The sequence below is a fragment of the Oncorhynchus kisutch genome, linkage group LG16 (genome assembly GCF_002021735.2).
Source record: "Oncorhynchus kisutch isolate 150728-3 linkage group LG16, Okis_V2, whole genome shotgun sequence".
Lineage (NCBI taxonomy): Eukaryota > Metazoa > Chordata > Actinopteri > Salmoniformes > Salmonidae > Oncorhynchus > Oncorhynchus kisutch.
Window position 1 is genome coordinate 36,836,737 of NC_034189.2, and position 22,851 is coordinate 36,859,587.

At 46.8% G+C, this 22,851-nt stretch overlaps 1 protein-coding gene across 2 annotated transcripts in view; it reads left to right on the top strand.

The window, feature by feature from the left end:
* The window catches only part of LOC109906663 (neuropilin-2), a 63,401-nt gene that overhangs the window by 34,427 nt on the left and 6,123 nt on the right, over window positions 1-22,851 (top strand). For both annotated transcript variants that reach the window (XM_031792299.1, XM_031792300.1), the window contains exons 8-15: window positions 2,171-2,315; window positions 3,889-4,238; window positions 4,401-4,545; window positions 13,204-13,284; window positions 13,431-13,592; window positions 18,191-18,456; window positions 19,181-19,277; window positions 20,795-20,827. In XM_031792299.1, the coding sequence (XP_031648159.1) occupies window positions 2,171-2,315; window positions 3,889-4,238; window positions 4,401-4,545; window positions 13,204-13,284; window positions 13,431-13,592; window positions 18,191-18,456; window positions 19,181-19,277; window positions 20,795-20,827 (1,279 nt within the window). The remainder of the gene's footprint in view (window positions 1-2,170; window positions 2,316-3,888; window positions 4,239-4,400; window positions 4,546-13,203; window positions 13,285-13,430; window positions 13,593-18,190; window positions 18,457-19,180; window positions 19,278-20,794; window positions 20,828-22,851) is intronic.

A 22,851-nucleotide genomic window follows, 5' to 3' on the forward strand; every position in this document is an offset into this window, starting at 1 on the left:
CAGCACGACTCTCCTTCTCTCTATTTCTCCCTCTCTCATATCCTTCTTTATTTTCTAAAAACCCTCCCTCTCACCCTCATGCCCCCTCCCCCCCCAAAAAAAAGTTCTATTGAATGTGTCTGACATCACAAAATGGAGTTCTAAAATGGAGTTTGGGCCGTTAAAAGATAAGTGACATTATCTCTATACCATCTGGCAGTAGGTGAGAACTGGCTATGTTTACTTGTGGAGGGCGGTTTGTGGTTTGGACTCATGGGTGTTCGGTTAACACACATATGCGTATGAGCATACACAGTCCACAGGGCCAATCAAAATACCGGGGGACAGTGTGGCCTCGGACACGGGGAGAGGAAGATCGGAAGAGAGTGGAAAGACTGTAGTGAGGAAGAGGAAGAGAGAGTGAAGGAAAGGTTGGTACAATGATTATAGCCTCTGATACATAGAGAGGAGAGAAGAGGGGAATATAATACAGAGAAAGTCAGAGAGAAGAAAAGACAAGGAAGGATATAGAGAGGGAAAGAGACGCATTGAAGGCACATTCAAGTATTTGACTAGAGGCCTACATTGCATATGACAATAGGCCGGCATTTCATGCAAAAACATTGCTTTAAATAAGCCTTATTAAAACCTCTAGCTCTGGCGCCCTCTTTGGTCAGTTGGTGTAACGATTCTCCCTGGCTGTCAATCTGGTGCATTTTAGGCCACAATACACGTTTCTACACTGTCTGTGTCCCAAATGGTACTCTATTGTCTCTATTGTCTTTGTAGTGCACTACATAGGACATAGAGTCCCATTTGGAACACAGACAGTGTCTGCTTTAACTGATATTAAGCTTTGGCCTGTGGTCCTTTCTTCTTCTGAGTTCCTCTTATATCTGGAGTTGGGGGGGGTGTCTGGGTGTGTTATCGCACCCCAGAGGACGGTCTTGTTGTTTCCTGTTTCTCTCTGTGGTTTCAGACTGGCAATGAGCCTCACTGGAGAGAGAGAGAGGGGGAGTGGAACAGAGAATGGAGAGAGAGTAGAGAGAGAGAGAGATGTTTTGATGGGGTGTGGTTGGTGGAAGACCTCCAGACTGGATAGAGGGATAGGACATGAGGTCTCTCACCATCAGACGTCTCTCACCATTGGTTCCTCCCACGGGCATGAGGGGACGTCTGTTGTCTGTCTGTGTCCTTCCCCTAAACAAGGGAGAGGCTCCTCTCCCACAGTCACATTTACCCTCTAACCTCGCTCCCTGAGGGGTCAAGAGAGGAAGGGAGGTGTAAGGAGTGGGGTGGACGTTCAGGACGGATGCCACAGGAAGTAGTCCTTGGTCTTGTCCTGCCCTCCTGCGGAGACTTCCTGTTATTGTTACAGAACGCCCAATCCTGTCCGACCTTGCCCTGTCCTGTCCATCAAGCATTTCTGTACACTGTTCAGTCCCCCCAGGGTGGTAGTGTGTGTGTACGGTGGGGGAAGGGGAGTGTGTGTTTGGGATGTGTGTGTCTGCCCTTCCAAACCCCTACCATCCCTCACCGTTTGCCCCACAAACACAGACAGACAGCTGGGTGGGTGTCATTGGATCTGTGTTTAGGTTGTCTGTGCTTAGCTGGGGCTCTGTGTGTGTGCAGCGAAGCGAGACTCACACTGCGGGCTATGGATGTTTGTGGTAGAGAGAGATTGCGAGGTAGAGAGAACTGAAAACTTGCTCGCACACTTTTTCACTTTTTGTAAAAAATAAAGTCCCAAGATTATTGTTTGGAATGTGAGGACAGAAATCCCCTCTTTTTGACACGCACAGCTCATAGCTCCACGCACCTGCAGATTTAATTCACATTTACATATTGGTAATTTAGCAGATGCTCTTATCCAGAGCGATTTACGGTCAAGAAATTGAGCGCAGCAATCCTCTCCTTTCACTGTGTCACTCACTCATCCCCTTCGCGCCGGCTGATGCATCGAGCAGCAACAAAGACTATGCACTTCTGTCGGTGTGTGGCCATCTTCAACACCGTGCCCTAGCACTGCTGGTGTGTGTGTGTGTGTGTGTGTGTGTGTGTGTGTGTGTGTGTGTGTGTGTGTGTGTGTGTGTGTGTGTGTGTGTGTGTGTGTGTGTGGTATAACATGTGTGTGTTATCTTTTGATTGGTATCAGCGTCTAACCATATACCCCTCTCTGTGTGTTCTCCAGGTGTTCCATGCTAACACAGACCCATATGAGGTGGTGTTGAACCGCATACCCCAGCCCGTCTTAGCCCGCTTCGTACGCATCCGGCCTCAGGTCTGGAAGAACGGCATTGCCCTGCGTTTCGAGCTCTACGGCTGCCAGATCATAGGTGTGTGTGAGAGGGAGCCACGGGGAAACAGGTGTTTCAGTTGTTTTTTTGCCTTAGATACTTGAAGCATCCTTTACATTATGTCCTCTGTCCCACTCCACGTCAAAACAGAGTATTTTTGAGAGACAAAATGTGTTCCGGCATCTCCTGCACGCACTGTCAGTGAAGAAACTTAAAATATCCCCTTAGAAGAAATGCCAGCCAGTTTATGCATTAACTACGCAGTAACATGAGCACACACACACACACACACACACACAAACACACACTCACACACGCAAACATAAGAACTTCCGACAGCAACCAGAGCATTAGTCTAATCAAAGTTTTACTCCGTTCTCAGCCAGCACGTCTCCCATCACTTCCTCCTCCACATTCGTCTTTTCCCTCACTCTCTTTCGCTCTATATTTCCACTATGTTTCTGCTCTCCTTCCTCCTTCTCCTAAATTTCTCCCTCGTAATCATTCTTTTCTCTCACTTTCTCTCTCATTCCATACTCTGGACTTGCTTTTCACTCTTTCTCCCTCTCTCGCTCCCTCTCCACCTACTCCAATTCTCTCTATCAATAGCCTTTCTCTACCTCTGAGTAATTCTCTGTCTCTCCCCTTTTCCCTCTCCCTCTCCTGCCCTTTAAACTGTTTTTTGACTTCAGGATATCAACCTACTTTCTCTCAACCCCTACAATCTCGCAGATGCAGTATGTCACAAGAATGGGTCACAATCAATCATTCATGACACTCTTGTTCACTTGTAAATCTTGAACTGTGATTCACATGGGGAGAGAGAGTACCACTCATTAGCTAGTATTGCAAGTGCATGTTAGACTGGCTCTCACCGTTCAGGTACACACATAGTCACTTGAAGACAAGCACGATGACCTCACGTCAATACACACACACACACACACACACACACACACACACACACACACACACACACACACACACACACACACACACACACACACACACACACACACACACACACACACACACACACACACACACACACACACACATGCATTTCTGTTGCCATTTATCCATAATTTACATTCATTGCTAGTGCTGTGAGATAACAGCATGAAACTTTGATCTGTGTGCTCTTAAACCGTCAACCCTACTAATGCTCTCTTCTCCTCCTCTCTCTCCTCACTCTCTCTCCTCTCTTCTTCTCCTCTCTCTCTCTCTCTTCTTTCGGTCTCACTCCCCCTGTCTCGTCTCGTCTCTGGTCTTCTCTTCCCTGTTTCTCCCTCGGTCTCTTCCTCGCTAATCTCCTCTACCGTCCTCTTTCTCTCTCTCTCTACCATTCTCCCTCAATTTTTCTTTCTTCTCTCTCCTAGTTCCATCTCTCTCTCTCTCTCTTCCTCCTCTTTCATCTCCTGTAACCCCTCCCCTTCTCTCCCTCCTTCTCTCTCGTTGCTTCTTTTACAGATAATATGTGAGGGTTGAAATGTGATAGTTTTGTGTAATGCATGACATTTACCCAATAAAGGGGATTTTATGAATAATTTCCCTTCCCACTCCCCCTCCCTTCCCCATCCCTCTCCCCAACCATCTTCTTCCCTAACTTCAGATGCTCCGTGTTCAGAGATGCAGGGCCTCCTCTCTGGCCTGCTCCCCGACGCCCAGATCTCAGCGTCGTCAGCTCGAGACATGCTGTGGTCCCCTGGGAATGCCCGCCTGGTGGGCAGCCACTCAGGCTGGTTCCCCGGCCCCGCTCAGCCCCTGGCTGGGGAGGAGTGGCTCCAAGTGGACCTGGGTGTCCCCAAGACTGTCGGGGGGATTATTACCCAGGGGGCGAGGGGCGGAGAGGGGACAAGCAGCACGGACAACAGGGCCTTTGTGAGGAAGTACCGCGTGGCTCACTGTCTAGACGGGAAGGACTGGGGGTTCGTTATGGACAGCAAGACCAGCCTGCCCAAGGTGGGTGTGGGGGAGGGGGACATGTGTAGGGGTGGGGGTGATGTTGGGGTTGTGTGTGCGTGCGTGTCAGTGTAAAGTATGATTATACTCATTTAAATAATCTACATAAAGATTTTTGAAACATTTCAATATTTCTGTTTTATTTATGTGTGTGTGCTGCAGATATTTGAGGGGAATACCCACTACGACACCCCTGAGCTACGGCGTTTTGAGGAGACCCTGGCCCAGTTCATCAGGATCTATCCAGAGAGGTGGTCTCCTGCCGGGATCGGGATGAGAGTAGAAATATTGGGCTGTGACGTGCCAGGTAAGCCTGTGGAATTATATTAACATTCTCAGCTTAGACACATGCACACTCCTCTCCCCACCAGAGACCGGGGTTCAATCCCCGCTCCAAACATTCAATCTGTTTCTCCTCTCTGTCATTTCATAACTGCCAAAATATCCTACAAATATACACTACTGTTCAAAAGTTTGGGGTCACTTTAGAAATGTCCTCTATTCTGGTTAGGGCCAGTTTGCACTGTTCTGTGAAGGGAGTAGTACAGAGTGTTGTATGAGATCTTCAGTTTCTTGGCAATTTCTCGCATGGAATAGCCTTCATTTCTCTGAACAAGAATAGACTGACGAGTTTCAGAAGAAAGGTGTTTGTTTCTGGCCATTTTGAGCCTGTAATCGAACCCACAAATGCTGATGCTCCAGATACTCAACTAGTCTAAAGAAGGCCAGTTTTATTGCTTCTTTAATCAGCTGTTTCCAGCTACAATAGTCATTTACAACATGAACAATGTCTACATTGTACTACTGATCAATCTGATGTTATTTTAATGGACAAAAAAACAAGCTTTTCTTTCAAAACCAAGGACTATTCTAAGTGACCCCAAACTTTTGAACGGTTTGGGTATATTTTTAAAAAGTGTGTGGGCGTGCGCGTACTATATATCATCTGTGAGTCTACTGGATACACGATTAGGGAGTTGGAAAGCAAGTGGAAGTGGAAAAATCAGGGGAGTCTTGGAAAGAGTGAAGGTTAAAGTTACAGGGAGTGGAGAAAGGGTTGGACGGGTTTTGAGCAATCTGTCCCAAGGGTACCATGCACGCACACACTGCTGGTATGGTCTGCTATCCAGATGTGAGGTAGTAGACACATCTGGCCTCTCACTGCTCACTACTCCCACTGGGCCTACGCAGGACACCTGAGCTACAGCACCAGACAGTGGGCTCAACACCTACACACACACACACGCATACACGCATACACGCACACACACATGCACACACGCACGCACACACACACACACACACACACACACACACACACACACACACACACACACACACACACACACACACACACACACACACACACACACACACACACATCTCCCCTGAGCTGGTTCTAGGCCCCTCTCTCTGTTCCCACCCTGACTAGGATGTTCAACACATACACATAAACACACACAGACAGACACTATAATGGCTCCTAATGGGCAGGACACAGGACGTCTGCGCTGAATTCTCAACACCTACACCTACACACTGTAATCAGTGTTAGGGGAGAGCTTGTGTGTATGCGTGCGTTTGTGCGTGTGCATCTGTGCGTAAGGAACACAGCCCTGTTCGGTGGTGTAAGGAGGATGTGGACCTCTTAATATTTCATCCCACTCCTCTCTGACTAACTCACTATGCCATTAGAGAGGAGAAACAAGACCAGAACCCTCCGTTAACATAGAACAAGAGGACACAAAACACACACACGCTCTCTTATTCTCTGTCAGAATAACAGGCTAGTGCCCTTTGTTAGGGACCCTCAGTACCACACCCATGATTGGCCTACATGACTGACTGACAAATGAGCTGCATTCCTCCCCTCCCTACATCTCTCTCTCTTTGCTGTCCTATGTCACTTCCTCCTCGCCCCATCGCTTCCTGCTGCTGCCCCCAGTGGGGTCTACACACAGGCCCTGGGATTCACACCGGCAACCCTTCAGCTTGAGGCCACAGCCATTCCGGTGTTAACCCTGCCACATGTAAAAGGCATTGAGACCAGGTGAAAGCCCCGTGTTAAAGCAATCCGTCACAGGCTCCTCTTTATTGGACATGGAGGACATCCCAGAGAGATGGAGTAGTTTAACACCACACTGGTGTTCAACAGAGCATTTGGTCCACAAGTGTTCACAGTGCGGGAGGGTTGGAGTGCTATGCCTCGTAACACAGGAGGGAGGATTGTAAATCTTTTGTCACCCCTCCTTTTTTCTCCCACCACCTCTCTTTCTCATTCTCGCTCTTATTCTCTCTTTCTCTCCTCGCTCTGTATCTCTCTCTCTCTTTCTCTCTCTGTCTCTCTCTGTCTCTCTCTCTCTCTCTCTCTCTCTCTCTCTCTCTCTCTCTCTCACTGTTAAATCCCACACATGGCTCTGTTCTCTCCTCTCTCTGTCTCTCTGTCTATCTGTCTCTCTGTCTATCTGTCTCTCTCTGTCTCTCTCTCTCTCTCACTGTTAAATCCCACACATGGCTCTGTTCTCTCCTCTCCTCTCTCTGTCTCTCTGTCTCTCTGTCTATCTGTCTCTCTCTGTCTCTCTCTCTCTCTCACTGTTAAATCCCACACATGGCTCTGTTCTCTCCTCTCTCTGTCTCTCTGTCTATCTGTCTCTCTCTGTCTCTGTCTCTCTCTCTCTTTCTCTCTCACTGTTAAATCCCACACATGGCTCTGTTCTCTCCTCTCCTCTCTCTGTCTCTCTGTCTATCTGTCTCTCTCTGTCTCTCTCTATCTGTCTCTCTCTGTCTCTCTCTGTCTCTCTCTGTCTCTCTGTCTCTCTGTCTATCTGTCTCTCTCTGTCTCTGTCTCTCTGTCTCTCTGTCTATCTGTCTCTCTCTGTCTCTGTCTATCTGTCTCTCTGTCTGTCTCTCTCTGTCTCTCTGTCTATCTGTCTCTCTCTGTCTCTCTGTCTCTCTGTCTATCTGTCTGTCTCTGTCTCTCTCTGTCTCTCTCTCTCACTGTTAAATCCCACACATGGCTCTGTTCTCTCCTCTCCTCTCTCTGTCTCTCTGTCTATCTGTCTCTCTCTGTCTCTCTCTGTCTCTCTGTCTCTCTGTCTATCTGTCTCTCTCTGTCTCTCTCTCTCTCTGTCTCTCTCTGTCTCTCTGTCTATCTGTCTCTCTCTGTCTCTGTCTCTCTCTGTCTCTCTCTCTCACTGTTAAATCCCACACATGGCTCTGTTCTCTCCTCTCCTCTCTCTGTCTCTCTGTCTATCTGTCTCTCTCTGTCTCTCTCTGTCTCTCTGTCTATCTGTCTCTCTCTGTCTCTCTCTGTCTCTCTGTCTATCTGTCTCTCTCTGTCTCTCTCTCTCTCTGTCTCTCTCTCTCTCTGTCTCTCTCTGTCTCTCTCTGTCTCTCTCTCTCTCTGTCTATCTCTGTCTCTCTCTCTCTCTGTTTCTCTCTCTCTCTCACTGTTAAATCCCACACATGGCTCTCTCCTCTCCTCTCTCTGTTCCCACCCTTAGGCATAGTGCGTGGGTCTGTAAATGTTTTTGTTCTTCTTATTTCCTCCACTCTCCTCTGCTGTTTCTCATCACACACTCCCCCTCTCTGTTTTCTGCTGTCCATTCCAGGCTCTTTGGTCTCATTTCTTACACACACACACACACACACACACACACACACACACACACACACACACACACACACACACACACACACACACACACTTACACACACACACACACACACACACACACACACACACACACACACACACACACACACACACACACACACACACACACACACACACACACACACACACACACACACACACACACACACACACACACACACACACACACACACACACATGCCTTGGACACAAAACTCTGCCTGGATATCTCTTTCTGCCTTCTTTCAAGATCAACTTCGGAGGTTTCTCTTAGGCTTTGTTTTACAGTCTTCAAGGACATATTGGGCTCTATTTGAACCTTTTACTGCAGTGGGCTAAATTAGGGTCACACAGAGTGCTTCTCTGTAATCTTAAACTGTTTCTACTTTGAAACAAAAGTATACACCTCACAAAAAAGTTGGACATATTTTTGGGCAGATTTAAAAAAATCATGTCTATTATGAATTTATGACAAATATTAATGACATTCTGGGTTTTGATGAATAAATAAATTGGTCAACACATTTCATGGCTTAATACTGCATGCTGTTGCCTCAGGTTGCGTTGTCATCGACTACAATTAGGCTGCTGGCACGGAGTGTAATGAATAATAGCACAGTAAAACAAAGTTAAAAATCAGCTGGTGTTTGCTCAATATGTTTGGAGTGTTGACAGTCATAATTGTTGTAATTGGCGTCAATGAATAAAGGCCTTTACTCATCGCACTTCAAATAAATAGTAATACTAGGCTCCTATGAATTGTCTTGTATGTGTGAGGCACGTTCTCAATAAGCCACATGTAGCCTGGGCCTACCGCTGATATGGCGTTATAGGACTGAATCAGTTGAATATGTTTGGAGGAGTGCGTCTTTGCTAACTGGACAAGATGTGCTCTTTGGAATGGGGACGTATACCAGCCGAATAGAGTTGCCTGTGCACTGCAGGTAGGCCTATGTGAATTGGGAATAATGCAAACGCATGACGACTAAGAGTGAAACATTTCAGGGGCGGCAGGTATCCTAGCGCTTAAAACGTTGGGCCGAAAGGTTGCTGGATCAAATCCCCGAGCTGACAATCTGTTATTCTGCCCCTGAACAAGGCAGTTAACCGTCCACGCAGGCTATATGCCTATTATTTTAGCCAGCTCCTGTTATTATTTTGGATGTGCGTAAAAACCCCTCCACGCAGGCTACATGCCCAACATGGAAAGATAGATTATATAATCCGAAGACAATCGTATTTAGAAACACTTATATATAGGTTCTTGTAACAATAGGTTGTTTTCTGTTTAGTTTGATAAAAAAACAAGCCCTTATAGGCTAACCTTACTCTACTATAACGAAAGCTGGTTCAACAGCAATGTGTCTGGTGTCTTTCTTATCCTGGCCATGCATTAGCCAAAAAGGCTATCCATAAAAGGTTTCCAAATGTGTTTTTTATTTTTTGTTATTTAACCTTTATTTAACTAGGCAAGTCAGTTAAGAATCAAATCTTATTCACAATGTCGGCCTACATTGCTGTTTCGTTGTACTAGGGTAAGGGTAGCCTACACGGGCTTGTTTTTTAATCAAACTAAACAGAAAACAACCTATTGTTACAGGAACCTTCGGATTATATCATCTATCTTTCCATGTTGGGCATGTAGCCTGCGTGGAGGGGTTTTTACGCACATCCAAAATAATAACAGGAGCTGGCTAAAATAATTTACAATAGTACATAGATAGAAAGGGGATGTCTGCTCACTGTTTTTTGCTGCTCCCAAACTTGATGTTTTATAAAGCTTTGGTGATTTAAGATTGATTTCAAAGTGAGCGAATGGATTGAGCAGGACAAAACAAATGGATTGGGCAGGACAAAACAAATGGATTGGGCAGGACAAAACAAATGGATTGGGCAGGACAAAACAAATGGATTGAGCAGGACAAAACAAATGGATTGAGCAGGACAAAACAAATGGATTGAGCAGGACAAAACAAATGGATTGGGCAGGACAAAACAAATGGATTGAGCAGGACAAAACAAATGGATTGAGCAGGACAAAACAAATGGATTGAGCAGGACAAAACAAATGGATTGAGCAGGACAAAACAAATGGATTGAGCAGGACAAAACAAATGGATTGAGCAGGACAAAACAAATGGATTGAGCAGGACAAAACAAATGGATTGGGCAGGACAAAACAAATGGATTGGGCAGGACAAAACAAATGGATTGAGCAGGACAAAACAAATGCATTGGGCAGGACTAAAAACAACCTGCCTTCATTGACTGCAGGGGAGGCTATGCTTGGTTTTTAATAATAATACAAAATAAATGGGGGGAAAAACGTTTTTGTGTCTATCTCTTGTTCTCCTCTCCATGTGCATATGGGTACTGTACGTCATGGCTGGAAAGGCTGCACTTCTGCTGTCTTATTGCTAAAACCTGCCTGAAATTGGCACTTTGGCGCACGTTTTTAAGGACACAGCTAAAATATGAACACCCCTCCCACCTCAGCACAAGCAAACTCAAAAAACAGGTAAATTACCAATCCAGGGTTTGAAAATAGAAGAGCGCCGGCTTTAACAGGTCGGATTTGCAAAGGAACGTGCGTTTGACAATTGCGCTGGTTTAATGTGTGGGCAGGCGGGTTTGTGTGTGTGTTTGTGAGTTTTACAGAGGCTCTTTACATAATTGACATTTTTTTCTTGATCAAATTTTGTTGAGTCAGATTGTTCAGCGAGAGCTATGGCTGTTTTCCAGAAGAGAAGGAGCGGAGTAGGGGGCTGGGGGGGGAGGTCGAGAACAGTGAGCAAAGGGAAGGGGTGGAGCGCTGTTCACTGTATTCTCTGAAACATGACAGTTCCCCTGGTGCCGTTTGTATCAAGCGTCTCAGTGTAGGACTTCTGATTTAGGATCGTTTTTTCGTTTTTAGATCACAGTAGATGACATAACATAGATAGAGGGCTGAGTCGCTCCTAAAAAAAACAGTCTTCCTACTATAAGACACTTGATACTGTACATATGGGCCCTGTACTCCTTTCCGGTAAGAGGTGCAGGCCTCATTCTCCTCGACTGCACATTGACTCTGTACCGGTACCCCCTGTATATAGCCTGCTATTGTTATTTTACTAATGATGTTTCATTATTTGTTACTTATATATATTTTTCTTTTACTTAACACTTTTTTCTTATAAACTTCTTAAAGCATTGTTGTAAGTAAGCATTTCACTGTAAGGTCTACAGCTGTTGTATTCGGTGCATGTGACAAATCACAGGGGCTGTTCCTGCACGAGGGTCCCTCTCCCTGCATGAGGAGGCCTTCTGATGCATGAGGGGACACTCTACCTGAATAAGGAGGCCTTCTCCTGAATGAGGGGATCCTCTCCCTGCGCGGCTAGTCCTTCTCCTGCTTCTGCTGCACGAGGAGGCCCTTCTGCACGAGGAGGCCTTCTGCGCAAGGAGAAAGGAACAGTGATACTGTATAAAGGCCTGCCTCTCGACGCAGCTCTGTAGCTGTGTCCTCACACATGTCAAGGAGTGGAGAGCCCTCGGGGAGAGGCAGGCAGGTCATAGCTCCTCGTCTCTCTCCCGTTACCCCTGACACCTCTGTCATACACGCAGACACAGACAGACAGACACACACACACACACACCCCTGTCACACCCCACAAAGGTCAATCTGTTTCCACTGTGACAAGGCCTGACCTTTGAAAGCACGGAGATGCAACGGCTTGTACGAATGGCGCTAAGGGGGATAAAATAACAGGAGACACGGTCCTCGGATGTGAAAAAGGTTAGGGAGGAGTAGGGGGTTAACGTATTTCCGGTGGGGTCCCCATAGCTCCTTGGTGATTAAAATCTGATCGGCCAACTAATTGCCTCAGTAAAGGGTGTGACATTAACGTTAGGCTAATGTCACGCAGTCAGAGACCTCAACAGCTGGGCACTATTCTTTCATGTAGCGCTATTTTAGCTGTGTTTTTCCACAGCGCCAGACGTCCGGCTGTGTACGTTTCATTCATTTCATCCGTTTCATTTTTTCCTCACAAGCAGTTGTGTCACGGTAAAATGTCAAAGGATCAATCAACTATGGTGTCCATATTAGGACAGCCTCAGTCCCAGCAGGACTCGTTTCAGTCTGTCCTAATATGGACAACGTAATCAACTTCCCTCCATGTTTGTTGTCGTCTGTGCTTCTCAAACGCCCGCTCAACGCTAACGGTGCTAGCCATGCCCAGGAAGCATCATTACACTGATGTAGCTATTATCTAGCAGCTATGTCTTTGGACTGCAGATGCATCCAGATTCTGCACTAGCAGTCTTGCTTTCCAGATGTTCGAGTTTGGTGTGTCTCTCCAGTCATTGCACGCTCCTAAATGACATCTTGGGGAAAGTATGAATGCTTGGGGGGGAAAAAATGTTTTGCCATCTTGGATACAGATTTTTACATAGAAATGATCAGAAAGCACAAGTATACTCTGAGGCAGTGGTTCCCAAACTTTTGGAACGGAGCCTGGAACAGAGTTTCCACAAATTCCCATGATGCGATATATGGGGCCATGGTTGTATGATAATATGATTAGGACCGTGGTTAGATTGTGATTAGAATGCAGAGATGACCCAAACCTTTCCGTCTGTCATTGCATAACGGAGCCAGGGTTGTCCCATCTGGTCCCAATAGCATGGCCACTTATCGCCGATAACATTCCTAATGCAGTCTGTAGACCATGTGCTGCTGGAAGGAGTGTGTGTGTGTGCACTCGCACTCGCATGCAGCCGTGTGTGTACGCGCTTGCTCGTGTGTGTGTGTGTGTGTGCATCCATTCGAGGGTGAACTAGCTAGGCCCATTCATCCCCCATGGAGACTGGTGTCTGACCTGTCCTGACAGGGCCCCAGCCACTGGTCTGACTGGGCTGTGGATGGAGGTGGAGACGGTCGAGACCCATGGAGGGAGGGAGATGTCTGAGCTAACAGACCCATGGAGAGAGGGAGATGTCGGGGCTAAGAGACACAACATGACTGGGCTATCACCGCCTGGCTCAGCCTGTCACCTCGTCTGGGAGGGGGAGGGAGGGAGGGAAGGAGCATTGGAGATGACCTCAGACTCTCATTTAGGTGTGTGGAGTAAGCACTAGTCTGTGAGAAGCAGTCTGTGAGAAGCAGAGATTCTGTGAGAAGCAGAGATTGAGAAATTGTATTCATGGGCAAACTGTTGATTAGTCAGAAAGCTGTGGTCACATTCACAATACGATGTTGTTTCATTGAGTATGTTTCATTTTGAGCATCTTGGATGTAACTGACAACACTTATGTGTTGTGCCTCCATAGAAACCAGCACGCTGGCTGACACAGCCACGCCGACTTTGTCTGGTCCAATGGAGAGTAGCACTGCCCAGCGGTCGGGCAGAGGTGAGTGTCTGTAAGCATACTGTGTGGAAATGTTGCAAACTTTATGTTTGTATAATATTGTAGAATGTTTGATGGTTGATGTCTCTCTCTCTCTCTCTCTCTCTCTCTCTGTCTTTCTCTGTCCCTCTCCCACCCTTTCTCTCCAGGAGCTAGCTCCTCCCCTCCGTCAATGGGTGGTGTGTGTGACCTTGAGCAGGGTCTGTGTGGCTGGACTCACGACCTCAGCGCCCCTCTCCATTGGTCCCTCCACAGCAGCTCCAAAGCCCCAGCCCAGGGCCCCAGCCTGGATCTCGCTCTGCCCCCCACCGGTGAGTCTCCCTGAGCATAGCACAGCTAGCTTCCCCCCATAAGTCAGGGTTGGCAATGGTCGTTCACAACAACCATGTTCAGAAGGCAAGAAAGAGGTTAGATCGCCACTTGGGGCTAATTTAGCTTGATATACAGTGAAGTACTTGTTTGGTGTTTGTAAACATGTGGAGGTACAAAAACTCAGTTTGAGCCCCAGCCGAGGCTGATTTTGTGACTTATAAACACACACAACCACACAGACCTACACACACACGCACACACTTATAACGTGTAACTCATCCACTCTGCTCTATGTGACTGCACTACAACTCTGTGACGCTAACGGATTGTTCCGGGAGCGTTCTGGGCAGGAAAAAGTTAAGAACCAGTAGCACTTATTAACTACAGAGGCAAGAGATTCTAGAGGGAAGAAAACAGGAAAACCATATTCCCAGCCGTGCATTCCTGCCCCTCGATTACCTTGCAGGCAAATCTCTGGCTCCCTATGTAGCCTTCCATGTACTTAGAGCAATTACTAAGTCCCCTTTATACATATCCCCCAGATCAAAAAAGAGTGAAGCTTTTGGCATATTAATTAAATATATGAGCAGTTTGGAGTTTTTCTTTGAGGTTTTCTTACACTGACCGTGCTATAAATGGCATCCTATTCCCTATATAGTGCACTACTTTTGACCAGGTCCCTATGAGCCGGTCCTTTGGGTACTGGTCAAAAGCAGTGCACTATAATAGGGAACAGGGGGCCATTTCGGACTCCGGCAAATGAGGGTTAAAGGGATTGTTATCCTGACCTTGTTTTAAAATTCATTGGTTTTGATATATTTCGAATGGGGGCCCATGAAATATTTAACAAGCTGCAGCTGTGAAGAATTAAAAGGGGGAGTCTCAGGACCTGCTCGCGCTCAAAGTGGTTCGGAATCTCTGATGTCACCTGGGTTTTAGATCGGGGAATCCCTGGGTATGTAGGTCGAGGATTGTAGCCAAACCACCCAATCGCATCGCATCACTCTGTTAGTGGTTAGCCTAAGAGAGAGGTTCTCTCTCTCTCTCTCTCTCTCTCTCTCTCTCATTCTCCCTTTCTCTCTCTATCTCCATCTCACTGTCCCACGCTCCCCCCTCTTTCTCTCTCTCCCTCCCCCTCTCTCCCTCCCTCCCTTCCTTTATCTCTCTCGTGACCCAGAAAACTCAGACCCAGTAACCTCTTGATCTCTCTCTCTAAAATGTGAAAACATAACAGCCGGAGAACTAGCGGCGAAGCATATCAACGTGTGGTGCCTGCGGCGTCGATAACGAGGCCTGTGTTTGTAGATTGAGATCTCTTTGTCTTTGCTCGCTGCAGGAGACTGCTGAGAAAATTGATTAATAATGCTGTTGCATCATATCACGTGAACGCGCCCCTCTCGATTATGAGCTGTCTGCTGAACAAGCTGCGGAACAATGGGGGGAGCGTTCAGAGACGCCGGGTTCACCCGAGGTGTAGGGAGAGGGGGGCCTCTGCGAACGCATTAAGATCAGTTTGATAAAGTGGGGATGTTTTCTGTGTGGTGAAGACCCACACATACACACGCGCAGACGTACGGACGCATGCACACCCTCGCGCACACACACTCATACACACAGTCACACACACCCATGCAGTCACACACTCGCGCATGCACACACTCACACACAGATAGACGCACAGCGATAGACAGTGCTGTATGGTGCTGCATGGGAGGGCTCCTTACAAACACACACACACTGATGTGGCACACAGACTAGAGAGCAGAGGGGGGCTGTCATCGTGACAGACTATTAGGGTGGCTACACACACATGCACATACTGCACAGTAGAATACACACTTGAATGTACTCAAGCTTTCTCTCCCTCTCACATACAATACAAACTTCAGTCATCTCCCAGATTTAAGTTTGGTACAAATTGTAGAGTGTACATTTCCTTGATAAAGTGTTCAATTCATTACAAGTGAGTTATCTGCATTTACATTATGGATGCTGATTGCTGTCCTTCTACAGGTGGTCTAAACGTTTAATATAATCAAATAAATGATTTAGTTCCCTCCTCGACAACACATTATTTTATGACGTGCATGTAGCTACAGTAACCACCATAACATGGACACAAACGAGCCATGCTGGATTTAGTTTGCAATCAATCAAACATTTATTTTTCTATAAAAAATAGTCAAGCTTGTAGTTCTACGGCTTCTTATGCTGTGATTCACACATCAAGGTCTCTGTGATGGACTGAGTCTTTTGGTTGTGACACTGACCATCCATTTTTGGGGAAAATGACCCTTAAGAGTCTCTCACATTTACATCCTCCTCCTCTTGGGGTCATAGACCTGGTGAGTGCTGCTGCTCCTCATGTCGCCACCATCTCTCATAGTGAAGGCTGCTGATTGGTTGTTGGAGAATGCTGTCTGGCTCGATGGCCATAATATAGCAGCATTCTGCTGGCTAGATGACCAAAATGTAGCGGCTGCTGATTGGCTGGGCCAGACTGTTGTCTTGGTAGTGGCTGCTGATTGGCTGGGCCAGACTGTTGTCTTGGTAGCGGCTGCTGATTGGCTGGGCCAGACTGTTGTCTTGGTAGCGGCTGCTGATAGGCTGGGCCAGACTGTTGTCTTGGTAGCGGCTGCTGATTGGCTGGGCCAGACTGTTGTCTTGGTAGTGGCTGCTGATTGGCTGGGCCAGACTGTTGCCTGCCAAGTGGCTACTGATTGGCTGTTGTCTTTCACCTCCACAACAACATCGACATCCATTGGCTCCACATATTGATGACAATACACTTGATTGTTGTTGTTGATCTGGGGCCCCTCTTTCCAGTCCATAAAATTGTCCTGGTCTTGTCCATAGCTGGAGTTTAGCTGGAAGGTGGCAGGGGCTGAGTTGGGCTGGAACTGGCTTGCAAGTGGGGTATTCAAAAATTGACTTTGCCATTTTCCCTGCAATGAATCAATCAATAAATCACATTGTACTTATAAAGCCCTTTTTACATCAGCATTTGTCACAACGTGTTTTAGAGTAACCCACCCTAGGCCCAGGGCTCTGGTCAAAAGTATTTCACTAGCTATATAGGGAATACGTTGCCATTTCAGACTACTCACTATAATCTAGGCCAAACAAACCTGGTTCAGGTCCTGGTAGGTAGCCACTCCAGGCGCTGGAGATCCTCCAGTCATCTGTGTGATCAGCCATGAGGCGAGAACATCGTTAGGAACCATCCTCAACACTTTCCAGATCAACTGGTCCAAAAGGAAGGGATGGAACTGGCTCAGATATTGGAGATAGTCCATTATTGAAAGAGCTTGGAGTAATTATTAATTTTTTAATTGTTCAGAGCAGATAGCAATGTGATGCTTTCAAGTGCCTAAATGATTTTGGTTGACCTCTAGAACGTTGCTTCACAGGTGTTCGGATGACATCACAGATGCATCACAATCGAGGTCAATGACTATGATGTGCACGTGTTCTCAAGTTCTTTGAATTCTAATTGTCTAGCTTGAACCAAAAAGCAATAAGGGCCATTCCTTAATAAAAATGTGTTTTCTATGAAATAAATCAAATAAATGTTCTCTATAAAGCTGTAGAAATGTAATCACCAAACAATTCGTAGAGGGGACATAACATATACTATTTATATATATTACATATTTCCATGTCAGTTTGTAATATATAACAGTTTATACATGAACATTCAGCTGGAATATGGTGATGCTAATATCCATAACTTCATTGTACCTAGTGCCTCTTGGACAATATTCTCTCTCTCTCTCTCTCTCTCACTCACTCACTCACTCACTCACTCACTCACTCACTCACTCACTCACTCACTCACTCACTCACTCACTCACTCACTCACTCACACACACACACACACACACACACACACACACACACACACACACACACACACACACACACACACACACACACACACACACACATTTTTAACACACATCTCTAACACACACTGCGATAAAGCACATGTGATCCTGTCAGGAATGTGTTGATACTGGTCCGTAGCCCACTTAACTCTACACACACACACACACACACACACACCCTGTCAGGTTCAATCCCACAAAGGATTCCAAAGTCCACATCCAATTGACTAACTAAACATCCTCTTCTATAAACAACTGTCTGTGTTTAATCCAATGCTATTATGTAATGGGTCTACCTGAATACCAATGGGAATGGCTCCCTTGGGTTGGCTGTGAATTCATCCCCTTCCCTTAGCGCTTGACTCTCTCACTGAACCTATTCTTCTGTTAGGCGTGTTTTGGTATGTATCACGTCCCTGTGCTATTGTAAGTCTGACCTTGTAGTTGTGGTATTGTGTGGTTTTATTCTTGTGTGTGCAGATGCGTTGATGTGCGCACGTGTGTGTGTGTGTACACTCCCTCGTGTGTGTGTGTACACTCCCTCGTGTGTGTGTGTACACTCCCTCGTGTGTGTGTACACTCCCTCGTGTGTGTGCACATGTGCCTATGTGTATGTATTGCCCATATGTGTGTATACATACCGTGTTCCCCTCACTGCATCATCTCAAGTCTCTAAACCCACCACTGCATTGTCTCCCTGCCCCACACAGACCTGAATAGCTACCTGTACATCGAAGCCAACCCCAAGACGGAGCGGCAGCGAGCCAGGATCCTAAGCCCCATGGTGGGACCCGACACGGGGCCTCTCTGCCTGCTCTTCTCCTACCAGCTGTGGGGAGAGGCCCTGGGCACCCTGCGCATCCTTCTCCGCGATGCCCATCACAAGGAGACCCTTCTCTGGGCACTCCGCGGCGACCAGGGCCCCGTTTGGAAGGAGGGTCGCACCATCCTGCCCCGATCCCCTAAAGAGTTCCAGGTATTCGGGCTTCAGCATGCTCCCCTCTCCCTTCCAGAAAAATTGTCTGTTAGAGTTAGCTGGAGAAGAGTTAGCTGGAGAAGAGTTAGCTGAAGAAGAGTTAGCTGGAGAGGAGTTAGCTGGAGAAGAGTTAGCTGGAGAAGAGTTAACTGGAGAAGAGTTAGCTGGAGAAGAGTTAGCTGGAGAAGAGTTAGCTGGAGAAGAGTTAACTGGAGAAGAGTTAGCTGGAGAAGAGAGAGCTGGAGAAACAAGTAGAAGTATATTACTAGTGGTTATGTGTTGCAGTGGTCCATATTCATGGTTATCGATTCCATGTATAAGATGTATCCCTGCATCTACATGTAGGTAATTTGCTTCTTCCTACTCCTTCCCCTAATCTTCCTCCTCCTCATTCCCTTACTCTTCCTCCTCCTCCTTCCCCTATTCTTCCTCCTCCTCATTCCCTTACTCTTCCTCCTCCTTCCCCTATTCTTCCTCCTCCTCCTTCTCTTACTCTTCCTCCTCCTCCTTCCCCTATTCTTCCTCCTCCTCATTCCCTTCCTCCTCCTCCTTCCCCTATTATCCCTCCTCGTCCTTCACTTACTCTTCCTCTTCCTCCTCCTTCCCCTACTCTTCCTCCTCCTCCTTCCCCTACTCTTCCTCCTCCTCCTTCCCCTACTCTTCCTCCTCCTCCTTCCCATACTCTTCCTCCTCCTCCTTCCCATACTCTTCCTCCTCCTCTCAGGTGGTTATGGAAGGCTTCTTTGACCACGGAACCAAGGGCCATATCATGATCGACAACATCCACATGAGTTCTGGTACACCTTTGGAGGAGTGCACACGTAAGTCTGCAGATTATACAAACATGTGTACACACACACTGACACACATACATACATGTGTATTCACACACTGACACACATACATACATGTGTACACACACACTGACACACATACATACATGTGTATTCACACACTGACACACATACATACATGTGTATTCACACACTGACACACATACATACATGTGTACACACACACTGACACACATACATACATGTGTATTCACACACTGACACACATACATACATGTGTATTCACACACTGACACACATACATACATGTGTATACACACACCTGACCCTCCAGCACCCCAGTTATTTTCCTCTGTCATCCCACCACCACACCACTGCCCCCCCCCCCCTCTCTCTCATTCCTTCTCTACCTCTGTCTCCTCCTCTCCTCCCTTGGGGTCCCCGACCTGTCACTCCAGTTGTGCTTTAAACACCCCACACACACACACAAACACAAACACGCACCCCAAGTTCCCTCATCAGAATCTCGGGGATAGACTGACTGGTACTTCTGAAAGCTGGGGCGAAGAGATGAAAGGAGAGAGAATGAACGAAAGAGTGGAGTGTTATTCCTCTGCCAGAAAAAGAAAGGAAGAATAGAAAGTAGGCCATAAATGCCCCGTGGGCCCCCGCGATGCTAATCTATGTTTCGTTAGATTTCTTCTTCTCCTCTCGTATCTGTAAACAGAGCTTTCCAGAGCCGTCAAAGCAATAGATCCGGCACAGGTGTGTTCGTGTTTGTGTTTGTGTGCGTGTGTGTGTGCTGGGCTTTTTAATCTAGCCAGAGCAGGGGGGGTTTAGGAGTAGGTCTTAAACAGATCACAGACAGACTGTGGGTTCTGAGCCAAAAACCTGCCATCATCGAGTCTGACTTCATAGAGTTGGGCTGTGGGGGTGGGGGGGTTAGTGAGTGTGCGTGTGTACGGTAGTGTGGTTGTGAGACGAAAGATGAAAACCCATCACCCCTCTGTCAACCGGTGTGGAAGTGCCTCTCCCGCCTCTACCCATTTTCTCCTTATTCCTCATTCCCAAGGCATGCTGGGAGTGCTCTTATCAACCAGCGCAGTCGAGTTTGTTCACAGCACATTGGTGTTACCGCCAAAAAGGCTCCACTTCCCAAGTCACCCCTCTCGCAGGCCCCAATTCTTTTTGTTGCCATTCCAAGTCAATCAGACTGAACGTTGTGTGTGCAGTCAGCCAGCCAGACAGCAGCCTTCCCCAGCTCAACTGGACTCCACAGCTTTGAATGACTCAAACTTCACACAGTCGCCCTCCAAGTCTCCCAACTCACAATAACACACTCTTTGACATTGCATTCTACCCCAAGAACATACATACCTACAGGCTCTTTCATTCTATTTCTTTTGACTTGCAGTATTGAGAAAGTTGTCAATAGGCTATAGAGTGATATCAGTGCCAAAATAATCTGAATTAAATTTGTTTAAATGTTGGTTTGGCTGTCTTTCCTAGCTATTGTTAAAAACAGTCTTCTTTCTCTCTTTCAGAACCCTTTGCTGCCTTCCCTCCCGACATGACAGGTGAGTTTGCGCCCCGTTAGCCGTGTAATGATGTCACTTCCTGTGCAAATGTTTCCGCTTCCTGCTCGCTGCGCTGCACTGTACAGCTTTGGCTAATGGGAGCTTTGCTTGATGGCACCCATGTGACAAGCCCAGTCCAATCAAAAGAAATGGGCGTGCAAGAGCTGTGTTCGCCACTTGATTAATGCTGCCTTGGTGACAAACGATTCCCAAAATCATCATCAGCATCCAGACATCATCAAATGACATCAGAGCCCACTGAATCCAGCAGTATCCAGTTTATTGCAGAGAAATTCATACTATTGCTTTGACATCCATGGTTTTAAAAGAACTGTCTGCCTCAGTAGTAATATTGGGAGAGCTATAGGGGATTGGTGTTATTGCTTGATATAGCGTTTTTGGCTGCTGATTCCAATAAGATAAGAGCTTGGGAATTTGTGTGTGTGATGTGTGCACTTTCTTCCTCCACCGTGACACACGCACGCAAACACACACACAGACTCATACACATGCACGCACGCACGCACGCACACCCACACAGACACACAAAAGCACACGCACAAAAACTCACACATACACACTTCCCAGTGAAACATAATCAAATAGAGTGACTCAGCTGCGACGCCGGTGTCTCTCTCATCCTCTCAGCTCTGTCTAATGAGCGTGTGCACAGTGCAGTGGCAGGTACACGCGCCATTTCCCTCTAATTATGTGACATGGTCGAATACTCAGGGTGGCTTCAACTCTACACCATACATGGAGTCTCTCAGCTGTCTCTCCCTCTCTCTCTCTCTCTCCCTCCCTCTCTCTCTCTCTCTCTCTCTCTCTCTCTCTCTCTCTCTCTCTCTCTCTCTCTCTCTCTCTCTCTCTCTCTCTCTCTCTCTCTCTCTCTCTCTCTCTCTCTCTCTCTCTCTCCTCTCTCTCTCTCTCTCTCTCTCTCTCTCTCTCTCTCTCTCTCTCTCTCTCTCCCTGTCTCTCTCTCTCTCTTTCTCTCTCTCTCTCTTTCTCTCTCTCTCTCCCTCTCTCCCTCTCGCTCCCTCTCTCTCGGGCCCTTAAACTGCTGCTTTTGGTCCATTTTCCTAGATGAGACCTAAGAGTGCTTGGAAACTGTTGTCGGTGTCTGATTTCACAGACCTGTATGAATTAGGAAGACGTTGTTAGGACGATTGCGCAAAGAATGTGAGAGGGGTTCATAGGATTGAAGTGGAGGATCTGTGTTAGTAGAGGAGGGTCTCCACTGAGATACTTCTTGGCTTGAAGAGGAAAGAACTGACCAAGAGAGCAACAAAAACAAAGACTAGGACAGAACAGCAATGGGTCTTCCAAATAAACCCATTTGAACCTTCCCAACATATTCCATCACTGTCTCCAAATTAAAGAGAGAACAATCCAGAACATTCCTATGTAGGCTCCATGGGGTCTTATGATTGGTCAGTGGAGCACTGGGATTTCCTGTACCAACAGGAAGTAGTGGCTCCTCATTGGGAACAAAAAATATTTGACTTCATCGGCGTAGTCACGTAACGTTGCATCAGTGACTTTTTGTGTCTTGATCCAACCCAGGTTTCAATCATAAATCAATTAATTAGGTATCAATTCAAATTGTTCAGATGTCTCTGTCCAGTGGGTCTCTGTGTGTGTGTACATCTGTGTGTGTGTGTGTGTGTGTGTTTGTGTGCGTGCGTGCGTCCGTTCTGTTACAGCTAATTATCACACCCTTTGTTTCACATCCAAGTTATTACATGAGAGCTTTATTCATTGGAGTATTGGATCAATTCAATCCCACAGACTAATTTAAAATCTGTAGCTATACTCTACTGCTCTTAGTGTGAAAATCACCTCTCTCACCATCGACTGCAACCCAAGCTTCAATCCTCAGATCAAAAAAAAACCCTGATGCATTTGATTTGTTTTAGCCATTATCTGTGATGAATAACTTTTTCCCCGTTTGAGCTGGCATGCTTGTGCATGCCAATGTGCTCGTACGCCTGCTGTTCATGTGATGGAAAGCCACAGGGGAGAAA